General features: G+C 42.9%; 1 protein-coding gene across 2 annotated transcripts in view; it reads right to left on the reverse strand.

Annotated features, from left to right (window-relative positions):
• Positions 1-10,428: 10,428 nt before the first annotated feature.
• The window catches only part of LOC115221466 (aurora kinase C), a 71,266-nt gene continuing 62,491 nt past the window's right edge, over positions 10,429-19,203 (reverse strand). For both annotated transcript variants that reach the window (XM_029791651.2, XM_036510689.1), the window contains 3 exons: positions 18,817-18,965; positions 13,990-14,221; positions 10,429-11,168 (listed from right to left, as the gene is read on the reverse strand). In XM_029791651.2, the coding sequence (XP_029647511.1) occupies positions 11,049-11,168; positions 13,990-14,221; positions 18,817-18,965 (501 nt within the window). In that variant the 3' untranslated portion in view covers positions 10,429-11,048. The remainder of the gene's footprint in view (positions 11,169-13,989; positions 14,222-18,816; positions 18,966-19,203) is intronic.

The raw sequence follows: 19,203 nt of genomic DNA on the forward strand, positions 1-19,203 counted from the left end.
CTCGACCAGAAGAAAATTCTAACTGGGCCCCACCTGCAAGGTCATGTGCTGTTTATCTTGATATGAGATCACCATGTCGCGCACATATGGTTGTCATGCATGTGCCTGGTGTACCCTTATCAGACGGGCTGTCATGATGGGTATACTGGGCTTCGTATATTTTACCCCAGTGTCACTTTGATGGCATGCACTTCTCTCTCACTCAATAATAATAATAATAATAATAATAGTAATAAGTACAGCTCCAGAAAACAGTGTCATTAGGGATGGCTACAATACTTAGGAGATTCTTAACATTTAAGGTTACATGTTGTAGCCCGATGGTAGAGTTTTTTTCTTTTCCAACAGTCTAATCTGTTGTGTGTATATGAAATAATGATAATAATAATGATTTCTTTATTAACCACGTGTGTGTGAGCGTGTTGTTGTGTGTAAACAAGACCAACAAAACTTTTTAAAAATCAACAATGAGGAGACTTCGAGGGCTTGCTCATGGAAAAATCCCTTAAAAACCATGGCGACCCTGACTTTGATGGCAGGTTCCTTTTCTTCTTTCCCTTTTTCCAACTATAGGCGTATGCTCAGGTTGGGCCCGTTCACTCGTGCCATTCTCGCCACTTCCCTCTCGACCCTTATTTTCCTTTTCAAGTGTAACTCGAAGAAGTTTATGAGGGATTGGCCAAAGAGAAAAATGTTTGTCTTCAGACTCTTCGATAATACGTAAAGTATAATCGCCATATCAATATGGCTAACCACTAAGGGTGGGTGTTACTGTAGCTTTTAGCCCCAGGAGATCATCGTCTCCAGCTGGCTTTAGGCACACTTTCTGTGCCCTTATGGTAGACCTCCCTTTGCAAATACCATAATGATATTCGTGGGACATAAACACACCACCATTGGTTGTCAAGCGATGTTGGGTGAGGTGGGGGCAAACACAGACACACATATATACGACAGAAGTGGAGGCGCAATGGCCCAGTGGTTAGGGCAGCGGACTCGCGGTCGTAGGAGTACAGCAGGGTTTCGATTCCCAACCGGGCGTTGTGAGTGTTTATTGAGCGAAAACACCTAAAAAGCTCCACGAGGCTCCGGTAGGGGGTGGTGATCCCTGCTGTACTCTTTCACCACACTTTCTTCTGTTGGCCTGCTCGCTTAGCCAGCGGGGTGGAGTCATTTGAAGTTTATGTAGCGACAAGAGACTGAATTAAAAGGGTCAGATCCTTTTGATTCAATACTTCAACACATTGGTGACTTTTGGCCTTCTCATTAGTCATGGTGTGATTTGTAATAAAAATATTATCAGTCGCAGGAGTGGCTGTGTGGTAAGTAGCTTGCTTACCAACCACGTAGTTCCGGGTCCAGTCCCACTGCGTGGCACCTTGGGCAAGTGTCTTCTACTATAGCTTCGGGCCGACCAAAGTGTGCCTAAAGCCCGCTGGAGATGATGATCTCCTGGGGCTAAAAGCTACGGTAACACCCACCCTTTGTGGTTAGCCATATTGAGATGGCTATTATACTTTACGTTGTCGATCGGTTACTGTTTACATCTCGTTCAGAGACTTATTATTGCTCTTCAATAATAGAAAATGGTAATCTCTCTCTGTATAAAGCTGAAGTTGTCTGCGTATGGCAGGTTTGGGAGCCTTCAACTAACTCTATCTCCTCCGAGACCCTGCAGCGCAAGTTGACCAAAATTGAGAGTATGATAGAAGAAGGCTTGCTTTTCCTTCCCTAGAAGAAAAAATTCAAATCGGACCATGTTAACACCAAAAATTATTTACATCAAAAAGGTGCTTTTTTTCTATGAAAATCCCGATTTTTTTCGATTTTTTGACTGCTGTGTTGCCATTTTTCGGTGTATTTCAACCAGAAAAATGTTCACTTAAAGAGAATAACAAGCTACATAATACAAAATTTTTACTTTTCAAAAATTCCAATTCTAAAGGGTCGAAACAAACCCGAGCAATGCCGGGCGATACTGCTAGTATACAAATAAAATTCAATAATATAACGCGTGATGGGGACAAAACGTACAGGGATTTACAGAGAACAGAAAATGATGTAAAAAGAAGAAGAAAAAAACGATCTAAAAACAAGTGTGTATTGTATGCGATGTTAAGAAAGAAAGGATTTATACGTTGTTGACATCAGTTTTAAAAACGTGTTAGTAACGTGATTCTCTCAATAGGGAAGGACAAGCTAAATGTGCCAGCGCCTTCAAATAAAATATGAAAAGAGGAGAAATGAAAGCAGCAACCCTTATACGGCGCAGGAGTTGCTGTGTGGTAAGTAGCTTGCTAACCAACCACATGGTTCCGGGTTCAGTCGCACTGCGTGGCATCTTGGGCAAGTGTCTTCTGCTATAGCCCCGGGCCGACCAATGCCTTGTGAGTGGATTTGGTAGACGGAAACTGAAAGAAGCCCGTCGTATATATGTATATATATATATATTTATAGGCACAGGAGTGGCTGTGTGGTAAGTAGCTTGCTTACCAACTACATGGTTCCGGGTTCAGTCGCACTGCGTGGCATCTTGGGCAAGTGTCTTCTGCTATAGCCTCTGGCCGACCAATGCCTTGTGAGTGGATTTGGTAGACGGAAACTGAAAGAAGCCCGTCGTATATATGTGTATATATATATATATATATGTGTGTGTATGTGTGTGTATATGTTTGTGTGTCTGTGTTTGTCCCCCTAGCATTGTTTGACAACCGATGCTGGTGTGTTTACGACCCCGTCACTTAGTGGTTTGGCAAAAGAGACCGATAGAATAAGTACTGGGCTTGCAAAATGAATAAGTCCCAGGGACGATTTGCTCGACTAAAGGCGGTGCTCCAGCATGGCCGTAGTCAAACGACTGAAACAAGTAAAAGATAGAAGATATACAAATAAACATACCGAGTGGAAAGGAAGAAGGAGGTGTTTGCTTTGTTCAGATCTACCTGCAATCAATCGAGATCGAAAGGTAACTAATGGGATGAAGGAAAGTAAGTGCGAACTGATATTGTTTATGTTTAACCGGAGGAAGAAACCGAGAAATTCACATAAGTGGACAGTGAAGAGAAACAATAGAAAACGATAATATAACAATAAAATTCAGAACAAGAAGATAGATGACCGTTGAAGCGATTAATGTTTGATGAAAAGTTAAGAATCGATAATCAATCCGTACATGTTCTTGACCGCTTTATTTTCTTTGAACTACAGAATTGAGAAAAGGGTTATCTATGCTTCGACAGTTTTTTTTTTTTTTTTTTTAGAAACTACTAGCCGTATCACCCGGCGTTGCTCGGGTTTGTAAGGGAAATAACTATATAAGCATTGTTAGAGAGTTATAGCCAAAAAATAGCAAAAACAAATGCATTAAAAATGGAAAAAAAATGATGGTAAATTTTTTTTTAAATCGTTGACTCATCGTAGACATTTTTAGAGAGTTACTTCCCTTATATAATAGCGAAAATGCATTAAAATGGAAAAAATTATGGTAATTTTTTTTTTAAATCGTAGACTCATCGTAGACGCGCGCTAATACCCAGAAGGGCTCAATATGAATCACGACAGTTGTGCAAATTGTTTGCACAGGAATCCTGCCCTGTGTGGCGGTTTTTGTGGATCTGTTTCAGCTTTTTTAGCGATTTCTGTTTTGGCGACTTCAAGCCATGAAGTCGTTGTTCTAAAAGAACGCTGGTCTCCTTGACAACGCATTACGACGTTGATTTCCTTACACTCCCTTCCCCATAGCTTCACTAGGGAGGGAAGAAGGGGGAGAAGCAAAACAGGTGCAGGTGTGAGCATGGACGCCAACTCTGTCGCCAATTAAAAAAATATGCGTTAGAATGGAAAAAAATGATGTTAAATTATTTTTAAATTCGTAGACGCGCGCTAATACCCAGACGGGCTCGATATGAATCACGACTATAAGATACCCGGTTTTGGTTAAACTGCACCGCAAAATGTGGGAGTAGTTAGGAATCTAAATCGAAGGGGACAGACACTCACACAACTACAGTTTTATATATATAGATATCTCATTGTCTTTCTGGTGGCAAATTATAAAAAAATCATCATCATTATTATTATTATTATTTGAATCTTTAGCATGCCAGGCGAAATGCTTAGTGGTATTTCGTCTGCCATTACGTTCTGAGTTCAAATTCCGCCAAGGTCGACTTTGCCTTTCATCCTTTCGGGGTCGATAAATTAAGAACTAGTTACGCACTGGAGTCGATGTAATCGACTTAATCCATTTGTCTGTCCCCTCTGTGTTTAGCCACTTGTGGGTAGTAAAGAAATAGGTATTTTGTCTCTCTTTATGTTCTGAGTTCAAATTCCGCCAAGGTCGACTTTGCCTTTCATCCTTTCGGGGTTGCTAAATTAAGTACCAGTTACGCACTAGGGTCGATATAATCAACTTAATCCGTTTGTCTGTCCTTGTTTCTCCTCTCTGTGTTTAGCCCCTTGAGGGAAGTAAAGAAATAGGTAATTCGTCTGCCGCTACATTCTGAATTCAAATTCCACCGAGGTCGACTTTGCCTTTCACCCTTTCAGGGTCGATAAATCAAGTACCAGTTGAGCATGTAATTCACTTACACATCATCATCATCATCATCATCATTTAGCGTCCGTTTTCCATGCTAGCATGGGTTGGACTCAGGTTGGACACCTTCCCTAAAAATGCAGGCCTAGTGCCTTTAGTAGAAATTATTATTATTATTGTATGAAAACTCACAGCTTATTTTGCTGGGTATGATGGAAAGTGTCCAGTTGTCCACAGCCAGCAGACTAAGGTGACACTTGTTTACTGGTCATCCTCCAAGAACCCTGCAAAGAATTCTTGCCGTTCTAAGCAATACTGATTTGTGTAGGTGTTTTATCTTTACATTCGTACCAATCCTTTTGGACCATGTTGGTAGTTAAGTACTGAGACTTCCAAGCCCGCTATTATTATTATTGTTGTTGTTATTGGGGATATTTTGTTGTTATTTTTATCCATTGTGTACTCATCATTGTTCAACACCCCTCTAGTCCCTTGTGTTGTATCATCCCTATTTGTTTTGTGTTTGGCCCTTATTATTATCCTCTTTCAATTTTGTTTCCATTTCTTACCGAGTGTCTTCCTGACACCTAGACAAAGGAACTCACCGGCTGTGTGGTAAGTAGCTTGCTAACCAACCACATGGTTCCGGGTTCAGTCCCACTGCGTCGCATCTTGGGCAAGTGTCTTCTGCTATAGCCCCGGGCCGACCACGGTTCGGCAAAAGAGACCGATAGAATAAGTACTGGGCTTACAAAGAATAAGTCCCGGGGGTCGATTTGCTCGACTAAAGGCGGTGCTCCAGCATGGCCGCAGTCAAATGACTGAAACAAGTAAAAGAGTAAAAAAGAGAGTAAAGAGTATACATTGTTAGACCATTAAAATAAACACATCAGATTGTTCATTTACAGAGTCATGTGATAGAAAAAGAAAGAAACAAAAAGGAAAGAAGGAAGAATATTGAAACAGGAAGAAACCGAAAACAAGAAAATAGGAAAAATGAAAAAGAAAAAAAATGAAAAATAAAACAAAAAAAATGAAGGCGCAGGAGAAACTGTGGTAAGTAGCTTGCTTACTTCTGGTTACCCAGAATGCAACACTAGTTGGTCTGGACTGCTCCAGTGAGAAGATGAGTTTTGGCTCCGTGAATAGAAAAAAAGAACAAAAAGAAAAATTGTCAATATAGACGCAGGAGTGGCTGTGTGGTTAGTAGCTTGCTAACCAACCACATGGTTCCGGGTTCAGTCCCACTGCGTGGCATCTTGGGCAAGTGTCTTCTGCTATAGCCCCGGGCCGACCAATGCCTTGTGAGTGGATTTGGTAGACGGAAACTGAAAGAAGCCTGTCGTATATATGTATATATAAGTGTGTGTGTATATGTTTGTCCCCCTAGCATTGCTTGACAACCGATGCTGGTGTGTTTACGTCCCCGTCACTTTGCGGTCTGGTAAAAGAGACCGATAGAATAAGTACTGGGCTTACAAAGAATAAGTCCCGGGGTCGATTTGCTCGACTAAAGGAGGTGCTCCAGCATGGCCGCAGTCAAATGACTGAAACAAGTTAAAGAGTGAAAAAAGAGAGAGAATTATGGCTCGCTATAGCGAGCAAAAATATTGTGTTCTCATCACCATAACGGTGAATTGAGAATTTTTGCTTGAAAATTCTTGGTGTGGCTTTTTTTTTTGCCAAATAATTTGTAAATTCTAGTGGGCGTATCTCGCTAGAAAAAGTGGAATTTTACCGAACTGGAGTACTTCAAGAATAACCCAGACTATTGGATTACCTGTTGGAATATTATACAAAGGATTCCCTGTCTCATTCTTTTCATTATATTAATTTCAGTTTCCTTTCCTTCTCTTTTGTTTTACTTCTATTTTTATTCGGTTTTAATCTTTTGGCAGACTGTTTTTTTAACTATTTTTTTGGACATGGCAGAGAAGGAACTTAAAAAGAAAAACTCTGTCTTAGAGCGAGAAATTAACCTCCGTAAGCAGTGGTTAAAAGATATGGAGGAGAGGACGGTGGTGGTTAGAACTTATTCTAAAGTTCTTGATTCCATCGCCGTCTTCCCAAAACCAGTTATGGAAAAGGAACTGAAAGACTATTTATCCTCTGTGAAATACATATCCCGTGGTATCAAACATGCAACCATAAGGTTGCTGTTTGACAACCAGGAAGAGGCTTGCACATTTGTGAGTTGGCCTTTAGAAGGCACGAAATTCTGTTCCTCTCGTCGTACTGCAGGAGAAAATTAATAAGAGCCTGGTTATGTGGGTTGCCCCCAGGCACCGAGGTGGGTTGGATTGAAGATACCATCCAACAGGGACAGGGGGATACGACACTGCCAGAAAATGTTGGCAAACTACAGCAGAAGTATTCACCTCAATAGATGTCATTGATTGGTTGAAATTGCCGAAATGCAAGAAATTAAACAACAAATAGCTTACAAACTACAGAATTTTCTCAAGAAAGCCAAGAGAAAAAAATGTTTTATGTAACAATACCAGTATACAAAGTTTAAAAGTGATTAGTTATAAAGAAGATATTTTTAAAATCTGCCGGTCAAAGCGAAAAGATCCAGAATTGAATTTAATTTTTAGGCTCAATTCCGTTGCATGGCACCTTGGACAAGTGGGTGTCTTCTTTATTTTTATTTATTTTGTGATTTTATGTGTGTAGGTGCAGGAGTGGCCGTGTGGTAAGTAGCTTTCTCACCGAACGGACGCGTTTTTTCTTCGCTCCGGCAAATGTCACGTTTTAACGTGAATTATTGAACATTTTACGTCAACAGGTGGGGTGTTCGAATATTGTTGGAAGCCTAATGATGTTTATTGCCTGCCGTTAATACTTTTTAACATTAACAACGTTACTTAGTGTTAATAATTTTTGCACGTAATAAACTTCACTTTGCTTCGGATATATTTTTTCTACCTGTTGGCGTATTTAAAAGTCTCACTTTTTAGAGAGAAATTGTGTTTTTTGAGGAAGGCGTAGCCCCTCCTCAGAAATATTTTTGACTCATTAGAGTACCAATTTTCACACTTGGATTACCACACGTGGAATATTGAACTGTTTGGCACAGCAGGTAGGACTGTTTGAATATTTTTAGAGGCTTGGCGAGGTTTATTGCCTGCCATTAATACTTTTTGACGTCAACGTTAATTAGCGTTAATAATTTTTTGCGGATAATAGACTTCGCCTTGCTTCGAATATATTTTTTCTGCCTGTTGTATTTAAAATCTCACGTTTTATAGTGAGAAGTGTGTTTTCTGAAGAGGCGTAGCCCACATCAAAAATAATTCGATTCATTGGAGCACCAATTTCGCTTTGGATTACCACACGTGGAATACTGCACCTTTGGATTACCAGGAGGCACCAAGGATATTCGTGGATTGTTTTTGCAAGCACCAGAATTACCAAGGACTGCCGTGACGTTTGGCCTGGACTACCTTTTCGGCCAAAAACAAATAATTCTTTGCCACATTTGAACTTCTTCCTCTAGCTATCCTTCATTTGAACTCCGAACTGTTTTTATTGTAACTCTCGTTTCCATTTTGTTTTTGCTTCCCTCTTTCTGTCACTTTTGTGTTTTTTCTATTCAAACTGTATTAATATTTTTTGTTAAAAATGGCAAAGGAACTGATTGTTTGGGAGCTGGAAGCTCCCAAAAAAATATGTCAAACAGCTCGAGGATAAGACCGTGGTACTGAGGACTTATTCAAGGTCGCTCAACGCTATCATGGTTTTTCCGAAGGCGAAAATTATTGAAGAGCTGACAGACCACATGCCAGCCGTGAAATATATCACGCGGGGAGCCAAATACGCAACAGTTTGGTTGCTGTTTGACTCCCCAAAAGATGCTTGCAATTTTGCAAGCAAGCCCATTGAGGGCAAAGAAATTTTGTTTCTCCCTAGTTACAAGGGAGAAAAATTGACAAGACTATAGGTCTGCGGCCTGCCACCCGGCATTGAACCCGAGTGATAGAAGACTATCTGCCAGGGTCTGGGTGACAGATGCAAAAATCCTAAATGTTAATATACAGCCTGCGGCTGATTGGGAGGGTTCTAAGGCTACCTTAACCCTGTGGACCCAGTCAGCCAAGAGTCTGGTTTTGCCGGACTTTTTGAGAATGGCCGGGTCCAAGTATCCGGTGATGCTTGAGGGACGCCCCCCCAAGTGTCACCTGTGTTTGGAGACCGGCCACATCATGAAGAGCTGCCCCAGGGACCAGAGTAGGATCCTGGAGCGGCTGATATTGGAGCCTCTTCAATGGAGGGAGAGAAGCAAAGTGAGGAGGGGGAAGAATCCTCCTCCAAAAGAAAAAGAAAGTGGGGAGCAATGGCGACCCACCAAAGGACCTGAAAGCTGCGGGAGAGGAGAACCCGGTGCGCACAGCTCCGGAACCTCAGCCTCCCGTGGCCCAGGGCCAGAAGAAAAAGAAAAAGAGAAACGGAGCCCCGCCGGCGGATTGCTACACGCAGACGGCGGTTCCCGAGTATCCCGGGTCCTCTCAGGCGGGTGTGCCGCCTGAGGGACAATTCGTGGAAGATTTTATGCTCCTCTTTTCTAAAGGAGAAAAGGTGGAAAGCACCATAAGAAAATTGAGAAAGAAAGGACGTTGGGAGATACTCAGGTCCTGCGTGGAGTACCCCGAGTGGCCTTCGCAGTTAGCTGCGGAGGTCGTGAGAAAGGCTGATCTACGCAGGATCGTGGGTTCCTTCCCAACGGACTCCTACAAGATTATACCTCTGGACACCGGCCTGACCAGCGAGTATTGCCTCAATGAGGCAAGAGCGATGGTCGGTCGTGTCACATAGGTTGTGTAACATCTTTGTAACATGTGGAAGAGGAGGTTCATTGCCTCCTCTAAAATTTGTAAAATTTGTAATTCAAAGTTTATTTTAAACATTTTTGCAGCAGGTTGAGGAGGAGGTTTATTGCCTCCTCTAAAATTTGTAATCATTGTATTAAATGTACTTATTGAACATTGCTTTAGAGAAGCGAGAGTCGGCGGGCGCTTTTTGACTTCTCCCATCACCATCTTCATCCACCACCACCATCATCCATTAATGTCCTTGTCCAGCCCGTAGCTACTCTGTGTGCTGCCCTAGTGGCAAAATTGTTGAAATAAAGTAGCTTGCTTACCAACCATATGGTTCTGGGTTCAGTCCCACTGCGTGGCATCTTGGGCAAGTGTCTTCTACTATAACCTCAGGCCGACCAAAGCCTTGTAAGTGGATTAGGTAGACAGAAACTGAAAAGAAGTCCACTGTATATATATTTGTGTCTGTTTGTCGCTTGACAACCGATGTTGGTGTGCTTACGTCCCCGTAAAGTGGCGGTTTGGCAAAAGAGACTGATAGAATAAGTACTAGGCTTACAAAGAATAAGTCCTGTGGTCGATTTGTTCGACTAGAGGTGGTGCTGTAGCATGGCCGCTGTCAAATTACTGAAACAAAAGTGAGAGCTCTAGAGAAAAGAATGGTAAAGACGAGAGAGAGAGAGAGAGAGTGAGAGAGAGAGAGAGAAGAGAGAGGAAAAAGAGAGAGAGAGAGAGAGAGAGAGAGAAGAGCAATGCATCATGGTTAAGAGGGGCTTACTCCGTCCGGGTTGCGGATCCATGGAATAAGCTGCCAGACGAGATAGTGAAGATGCCGACGACCGCTCGGTTCAAAGTCTCCCTTGACCACAAGTGGCCTGAACTCTTTGCATGAACACCACCCTGTACATAACTCCATGTCCCCCTACATGGCCTTGCTTTTTGCGCCAAAAAATTAACTAACTAACTAACTATACCAATGAGGCTGATTTGATGAGCATGTCTGTCTGTTCTCTTCAAAAATATAAGAGCATGTATGTGCGTGGGTGAAGTCACAAACAAAGAAACAACGAGTTTATATATGTAGGGTTCATTTATTTCATATAATTAGGTTTCTTAAATTCCTTTTCAACGCATACAGATACAATTATATACACATACATACATACACAAATCACACACGACAGGGTTTGTTACTAAAATAACCACACACACACATACATACATACATACATACATCTCCAAAGCACAGAATTATCAAGAGAAAACAGTCTTGAGAACAAATGAGAAATTTCAAATTATTCAGAAGAGGATGGGGGTGGGGCACAACCATCAGATGGGGGTGGGGCACAACCATCAGATGGGGGCGGGCACAACCATCAGATGGGGGTGGTGGTGATAAAGAGGGTGGGTAAAAGGAGTGTCCAGGAAAAATTTTATTATCTACACCTTGCCAGCCAATCTACCTTTTTCTTGCAAGAATTTTCGTTTTTTCAGTCTTTTCAGTTTCTGTTTACAAAGGAGTTTCTTTATTGCAGTTCTTGCCATGGGTCATAAACTGAGTGGTTTTCATAAGAGGAGGAGGAGGAGGAAACAAAAAAAACAAAAATGGGGGTGGAGGGAAGAGTGGTCGCTTGGTCGGCTGGCTGGTTGGTTGGTTAGGTAGGTAGGTAGGTAAAGTAAATGCTAAAATATTATTGAGATTCTGTTGACTGTGGAACCACTGGGATGGTAATATTGCATTTCGATGTGATCCAACGGTGGTTGAGTACACCTGTCAAAGGCAGTCTTTGAGCAGGGTCAAATCGCAAAAGCTGCAAAGAGAAATAAAAAGCAATGTGTAAACATCATATTAATTAAAGACACCCTTCAGCGGTCATGAGGGGCCATAGGACTGCACATAGAAAGTTCCCTATCCGAAGCTTAAGTCCGGGCAAGGTTGTTTGTGGAAGACCAGCAGTTGCCCATCCATACCTATTTCTTTATTACCCACAAGGGGCTAAACACAGAGGGGACAAACAAAGACAGACATAGGTATTAAGTCGATTGCATCGACCCCAGTGCGTATCTGATACTTAATTTATCGACCCCGAAAGGATGAAAGGCAAAGTCGACCTCGGCGGAATTTGAACTCACAACGTAATGGCAGATGAAATACCTATTTCTTTACTACCCACAAGGGACAGAGGGGACAAACATCGACCCCAGTGCATAACTGGTACTTAATTTATCGACCCCGAAAGGATGAAAGGCAAAGTCGACCTCGGCGGAATTTGAACTCACAACGTAACAGCAGATGAAATACCTATTTCTTTACTACCCACAAGGGACAGAGGGGACAAACATCGACCCCAGTGCATAACTGGTACTTAATTTATCGACCCCGAAAGGATGAAAGGCAAAGTCGACCTCGGCGGAATTTGAACTCACAACGTAACGGCAGATGAAATACCTATTTCTTTACTACCCACAAGGGACAGAGGGGACAAACATCGACCCCAGTGCATAACTGGTACTTAATTTATCGACCCCCGAAAGATGAAAGGCAAAGTCGACCTCGGCGGAATTTGAACTCACAACGTAACGGCAGATGAAATACCTATTTCTTTACTACCCACAAGGGACAGAGGGGACAAACATCGACCCCAGTGCATAACTGGTACTTAATTTATCGACCCCGAAAGGATGAAAGGCAAAGTCGACCTCGGCGGAATTTGAACTCACAACGTAACGGCAGACGAAATACGGCTAAGCATTTTGCCCGGCGTGCTAACCTTTCTGCCAGCTCGCCGCCTATGCATACCAGCCTCTCCTCTCCATGCCACTGATGTTATCCAAGGGAAAGGCAAAGGAGCCGATGTAGCTTGGCACCAGTAACATCACAACTCACCTCTACAGCTGAGTGAACTGGAGCAACATGAAATAAAGTGTCTTGCTCAAGAACACAACCATATAATTGTAAGCTCAGTGCTCTAACCACTGAGCCATGCACCTTCACATAAGCATCCTCTCATAATGACCCCATTCAGTCACAAATTACTATGGGACTGCACCTAGAAGATTCCCCATCAGAGATACAAGCTTAGGAAAGGTTTATGGAAGACCGGCAGTCACCCATGCACACCAGCCTCCCCTTTCTCAATGCCACCAATGTTATCCAAGGGAAAGCCAAAGGTTGATACAACTTGGCCCCAGTGACATTGCACTTCATTTCTACAGTTGAGGGAACTGGAGCAATGTGACAGATGGATGGAAGCACTCCGTCGGTTACGACGGTGAGGGTTCCGGTTGATCCGAATCAACAGAACAGCCTGCTCGTGAAATTAACGTGTAAGTGGCTGAGCACTCCACAGACACGTGCACCCTTAACGTAGTTCTCGGGGATATTCAGCGTGACAGAGAGAGTGACAAGGCCGGCCTCTTGAAATACAGGTACAACAGAGACAGGAAGTAAGAGTAAGAGAAAGAGTACAGCAGGGATCACCACCATTCCTGCCGGAGCCTCATGGAGCTTTTTAGGTGTTTTCGCTCAATAAACACTCACAACGCCCGGTCTGGGAATCGAAACCGCGATCCTATGACCGCGAGTCCGCTGCCCTAACAACTGGGCCATTGCGCCTCCACAATGTGACAGATAATGTGTCTTGCTCAAGAAAAACAACACAGCCCAATTTGGAAACTGAACTCACTACTTCATGATTACAAGCCTGATGCTCTAACCTCGAACACACACCATTTTAACATCCACTCTTCCGGGCTTACATCAGTTAGATAGAATTCGTTGGGGCAGATTTACTACAGTCAGATGCCCTTCCTGTCCCTAACCCATACCACGTAAAGTGATATTTCACCAGGGCCAGACGTTTTTCACAAAACACTGGAAATGACTCACCTCACATGTATGACAACAATGATCATACCCAAGCATCGTGTGGTGTCTGGACAAAGACCCACACAACAGTTTCTTCCAGTTTCTGTCTACAAGATCCAGTCAGAAGGATTTGGTCGGCCCAGGGCTATATCATCATTTAGCATCCGCTTTCCATGCTGGCATGGGTTGGACAGTTCAACTGCGGTCTGGGAAGCCAGAAGCCTGCACCAGGCCCAGTCTGATCTGGCAATGTTTCTACGGCTGGATGCCCTTCCTAACACCAACCACTCCGTGAGTGTAGTGGGTGCTTTTTACGTCCCACCGGCACCGGTGCCAGACAGGGTTGGCAAACGGCCACGGTTGGATGGTGCCTTTTACGTGCCACTGGCACGGGGGCCAGGCGAGGCTGGCAACAGCCACGATCAGATGGTGCTTTTTACGTGCCACCGGCACGGAGGCCAGTCGTGGCGCTGCTGGCAACGGCCACATTCGGATGGTTCGCTTACATGCTACCGGCACTGGTATCACAGCTGCAATTCCCATTGATGTTGATCGACTACGATTTTGGTTCTGATTTTTATATAATACAAGAAATGTATCCAAGCTGATGTACACACAGAGTGGAACTGAATCCAAGCCCACAAGATCAGAAAGCAAGGTTCCTAACCATGCACCCACATCCATAAACAACGACTTACCAAACTCACACACACACCTGAAATCACCACACAACATTATTTAGCTGAGAAGAGAGGTAAGTGTACCTTTTTAATCAGGTCGGCAGCATCTGAACTCACGTAATCGGGGATTGTGTAAATAACTTTCGTTATTCTGCGATATGTCTCTGTGTGGCCATCGGCCTCAAATGGTGGCCTACCAACCACAAACTCGTAGCACAACACTCCAAGACTCCACAAGTCCACCTTGTCATCATGCGGCCGGTTCTCGATCATCTCTGGAGGCAGGTAGTCAAGAGTTCCACACAATGTGGTACGTCTACAAGAAAAACAAAAGGAAAATGGTAGCATAAATAGCAGACCTCAAAGAAAAATGTATACGGCTGCGTGGTAAGTGGTTTGTTTACCAACCACATGGTTCTGGGTTCAGTCGGCAACTTGGGCAAGTGTCTTCTATAGCCTTGGGCTGACCAAAGCCTTGTGAATGGATTTGGCAGATGGAAACTGAAAGAAGCCCGTCGTATATATATGTATATATATATATATATATATATTATATATATATGTGTATATATATCTGTATGTGTGTATATATATATATATCTGTATGTGTATATATATATATGTATGTGTATATATATATATGTATGTGTATATATATATATTATATATATATATATATATATATATATATATATATATATGTATGTGTGTATATATATATGTATGTGTATATATATATATATATATATATTATATATATGTATGTGTGTATATATATATATATATATATATATAATATATATATATATATGTATGTGTATATATATATATGTATGTGTATATATATATATATGTATATGTATGTATGTGTATATATATATATATATATATATATGTATGTATATACATGTGTATATATATGTATGTATATACATGTATGTGTATATATATATATATGTATGTATGTATATACATATATATATAAAAACACACACAGGCATGGCTGTGTGGTAAGTAGCTCGTTTCCCAACCACATGGTCCTGGGTTCAGTCCCTCTGTGTGGCACCTTGGGTGTGGATTTGGTAGACGGAAACTGAAAGAAGCCCATCGTATATGTGAGTGTGTGTGCATGCATGCGTCTGCCCCCACCCACATCGCACAACAACTGATGCTGGTGTGCTTACGTCCCCGTTAGTGGTCCGGCAAAAGAGACCAATAGAATAAGTACTGGGCTTACAAAATGATAAGTCCCAGGGTCGATTTGTTCGACTAAAGGCAGTGCTCCAGCAAGGCCACAATCAAATGACTGAAACAAGTCAAAGAGATAAAAAAGAACAAAAAATACTTGGGGGTCAATTTCTGCAACTAAAAACCCTCCCCCACCACGGCCAGAGTCCAATAATTGAAACAAGATAAAAGGCAGTGAACTGAGAGTCATCGACCACGGGTTCTCATCACAAGTGAGACCACTTCCAAGGGAGCCCTCAGCTTGTTGAAGGGGCTGCCAGGCTTTAGGGGCAGTGGGGTAACACTAAATTGTACCTCTAGCAGTAATTATAATAAATGCGCTCTTTTAAAGCCTAGCCAGGCTCATGGGCCCAGTTTCCCGGTTTCTATGGCATATGTGTTCCCCAGCTGGACGGGATGCCAGTCCATCGCAGCGTTACTCATTTTTGCCAGCTGAGTGGACTGGAGCAACGTGAAATGAAGTGTCTTGCTCATGAACACAACGCGTCGCCCGGTCCAGGAACCGAAACCACAATCTTACGATCATGGTGCTGACACCCTAACCACTAAGCCACGCGCCTCCACCTAGCAGTAATTAGACAAAATAAAACTAGTAAAAGTCATTAAAATATAAAGAGATAGAGGCGTATAACATGGCTGAAAACATGTCTAAACAAGAATAATTTTTTATGTTATTTTTCTGCCTTGAATAGGAATTTTAGATGAATACGTTTGCTTGCTGTTTTCATATATTGTAATCATCATCCTCTCATCATTTAACGTCCGTTTTTCATGCTGGCATGGGTTGGATGGTTTGACAGGAGCCAGGTAGAAGACTACTGTGATCGCCGTCATATTTTGCTTAACGATATAAATTAAATATAATTAAAGGCGGCGAGCTGGCAGAACCGTTAGCACGCCGGGCGAAATGCGTAGCCGTATTTCGTCTCTATGTTCTGAGTTCAAATTCAGCTGAGGTCGACTTTGCCCTTCATCCTTTCGGGGTCGATAAATTAAGTACCAGTTACGCACTGGGGTCGATGTAATCAACTTAATCCGTTTGTCTGTCCTTGTTTGTCCCCTCTGTGTTTAGCCCCTTGTGGGTAGTAAAGAAATAGGTATTTCGTCTGTCGTTACGTTCTGAGTTCAAATTCCGCCGAGGTCGACTTTGCCTTTCATCCTTTCGGGGTCGATAAATTAAGTACCAGTTACGCACTGGGGTCGATGTAATCGACTTAATCCGTTTGTCTGTCCTTGTTTGTCCCCTCTATGTTTAGCCCCTTGTGGGTGGCACGTAAAAAGCACCATCCGATCGTGGCCGTTTGCCAGCCTCATCTGGCACCTGAGCTGGTGGCATGTAAAAAGCACCCACTACCCTCATGGAGTGGTTGGCGTTAGGAAGGGCATCCAGCCGTAGAAACATTGCCAGATCAGACTGGGCCTGGTGCAGCCTTCTGGCTTACCAGACCCCAGTTGCACCGTCCAACCCATGCTAGCATGGAAAGCGGACGCTAAACAATGATGATGATGATGATAAATAACGAGCAATTTTCCAGTCTGTAATCTGGGAAAGGGTTCTCATTGAAGACGAAAGGAAAGGTCTATAGGAGTTGTGTGAAAGCTGCAATGCTGTATGGGAGTGAGACATGGAGTTTGAGGGAGAGCGATGGCAATTATGTAAAGGACTGAGGGTGATGGTGAGAGAAATGTATGACATGAGGCTGCTTGATAAGAGGAGGGTTGAGGACTTGATGGGGATGGCGGGGCTGGAGGATCGGTGGAATGGACTGCAGTGGTATGAGCCTGTGTTGAGGGATAAGGAGCATTTTCTAAGGAGGGTGCAAGAGTTTGAGGTAAACGGACAGCGAAAGCAAGGTAGACCAAGGAAAATGTGGAAGGGACAGGTAGAGAAGGAGTTTGGGAGGGTTGGCTTGAGAAGGAGTTTGGGAGGGTTGGCTTGAGAAGGGAGGACGCCCCAAACCAAGCAAGATGGTGTAAGGGCAGTTGATATAGCATTGAGGTAGATCCAGCCACCCGTTAACAGGGACAAAACCCAGATTCAAAATGATGGAGGATGGATAGTACGGGATTTAAGCCTCTTCTCCTTATCTCCTCAAAGACATAGATCATCTCGAAAGAGTCCAGAAGCTGGCTCCCGCATGGTTCTTGGTCTCAAGCATTTGTCTTATGAAGAAAGGCTGAAGACACTTGACCTTTATTCTCTAGAAAAATGACGACGCCGTGGTGATCTCATTCTTGCTCACAACATCATAAGTGGAAAGTGTAACCTCTCGAAAGAGCTGTTCTTCACTCCTGCTCCAGAGCGTCGGCTGCGGGGTCACTCCAAAAAGCTCTATCTGCGACGATTTCATCTCAATCGAAGGAGAGGGGCTTTCTCCGTCCAGGTTGCGGGTCCGTGGAATAAACTGCCGGACGAAACGGTGAAGATGCCGATGACCGCTCGGTTCAAAGTCTCCTTTGACCACAAATGGCATGAACACCACCCTGTACATAACTCCATGTCCCCCTACATGGCCTTGCTTTTTGCTTTTTGAGCCAAAAAATTAACTTAACTTATTACCAAGCACATAGACACACCATTTTAACATCCATATTTCCACGCTTGTATAGGTTGGTTTCTACAGCTGGATGCCTTTCCTGACACCAACTCTCACCTGTCGGGAAGGTAATATTTCCCCACCCCCAAAGCCAGACAGGTTTTCACAGAATATTGAAAAGGAATGGAATTCACTTACAACAATCATATGATATCAAGACAAGGAGACACAAACACACAACGGGATTCTTTCAGTTTCCATCTACCAAATCCCCTCCCACAAGACTTTGATTGGTCCAAGGCTATAGTAGAAGACACTTGCCCTAAGGTGCCACGCAGGGGGACGGAACCGAGAACCATGTCTGCACCTGTCTGTCTGTCTGTCTACACCAGTGCTTTTCAAATTGTTTGTTGGAGCGGAACCCCAAGGAAACATTCCACTGGCTCGAGGAACCCCTGTGCAATAATTTAATAGTCTTATACACACATATCTGCACAGGAGACTTAAAAATTACTGCAGATTTTAGCAGTTTTGTAACTTCTTGCGGAACTTGGCGGAACCCTGGTTGAAAACCACTGGTCTCTCTCTCTCTCTCTCTCTCTCTCTCTACACACACACACAGTATTGCTATTTTTATGCAAATAAAAAAAAAAACACAAAACAAGAACGAAAAACATGAAAAGCTAAAAACAAGGCCCAGGGGTGGCTGTGTGGTAAGTAGCTTGCTAACTAACCACATGGTTCTAGGTTCAGTCCCACTGCCTGGCATCTTGGGCAAGTGTCTTCTGCTATAGCCCCGGGCCGACCAATGCCTTGTGAGTGGATTTGGTAGACGGAAACTGAAAAGAAGCCCGTCGTATATATATATATATATATATATATATATATATATATATATATATGTGTGTGTGTGTGTGTGTATGTGTCTGTCCCCCTAGCATTGCTTGACAACCGATGCTGGTGTGTTTATGTCCCCGTAACTTAGCGGTTCGGCTAAAGAGACCGATAGAATACGCACTGGGCTTACAAAGAATAAGTCCCGGGGTTGACTTGTTGACTAAAGGCGGTGCTCCAGCATGGCCGAAGTCAAATGAGTGAAACAAGTAAAAGAGTAAAGAGTAAGTACCTTGAAGTTGGAGCATGGACAGACCAGCCAAAATCTGCAATTTTTAATTCACCTTTTAAGCCGAGTAAAATGTTTTCTGGTTTGATGTCTCTGTGAATCACCTTTTTCTGGTGACAGTATTGTAGGGCAGCTGCCATCTGGGCAATATACTGTAAAAAAAAAAAAAAATACCTTGTTAAAAATTTGTGGTGGTCATACATTGTGGAGGTAAAAGGTATTAAAGAAAGACACCAGCAAGTAAGAATTCAGAGCATTGCAACAAATCAACCCTTTAGCATTTAAAATGACCACAAAAGGCCCAAATGTTCTACTCATTTTAGGTTTAATCCCTGGGCATTCAGATTATCCTGTCAAACGTAATGTTTATTTACCCACAGTTTGCAGTTA

Source organism: Octopus sinensis, linkage group LG18 (genome assembly GCF_006345805.1).
Source record: "Octopus sinensis linkage group LG18, ASM634580v1, whole genome shotgun sequence".
In the NCBI taxonomy this organism is placed as follows: domain Eukaryota; kingdom Metazoa; phylum Mollusca; class Cephalopoda; order Octopoda; family Octopodidae; genus Octopus; species Octopus sinensis.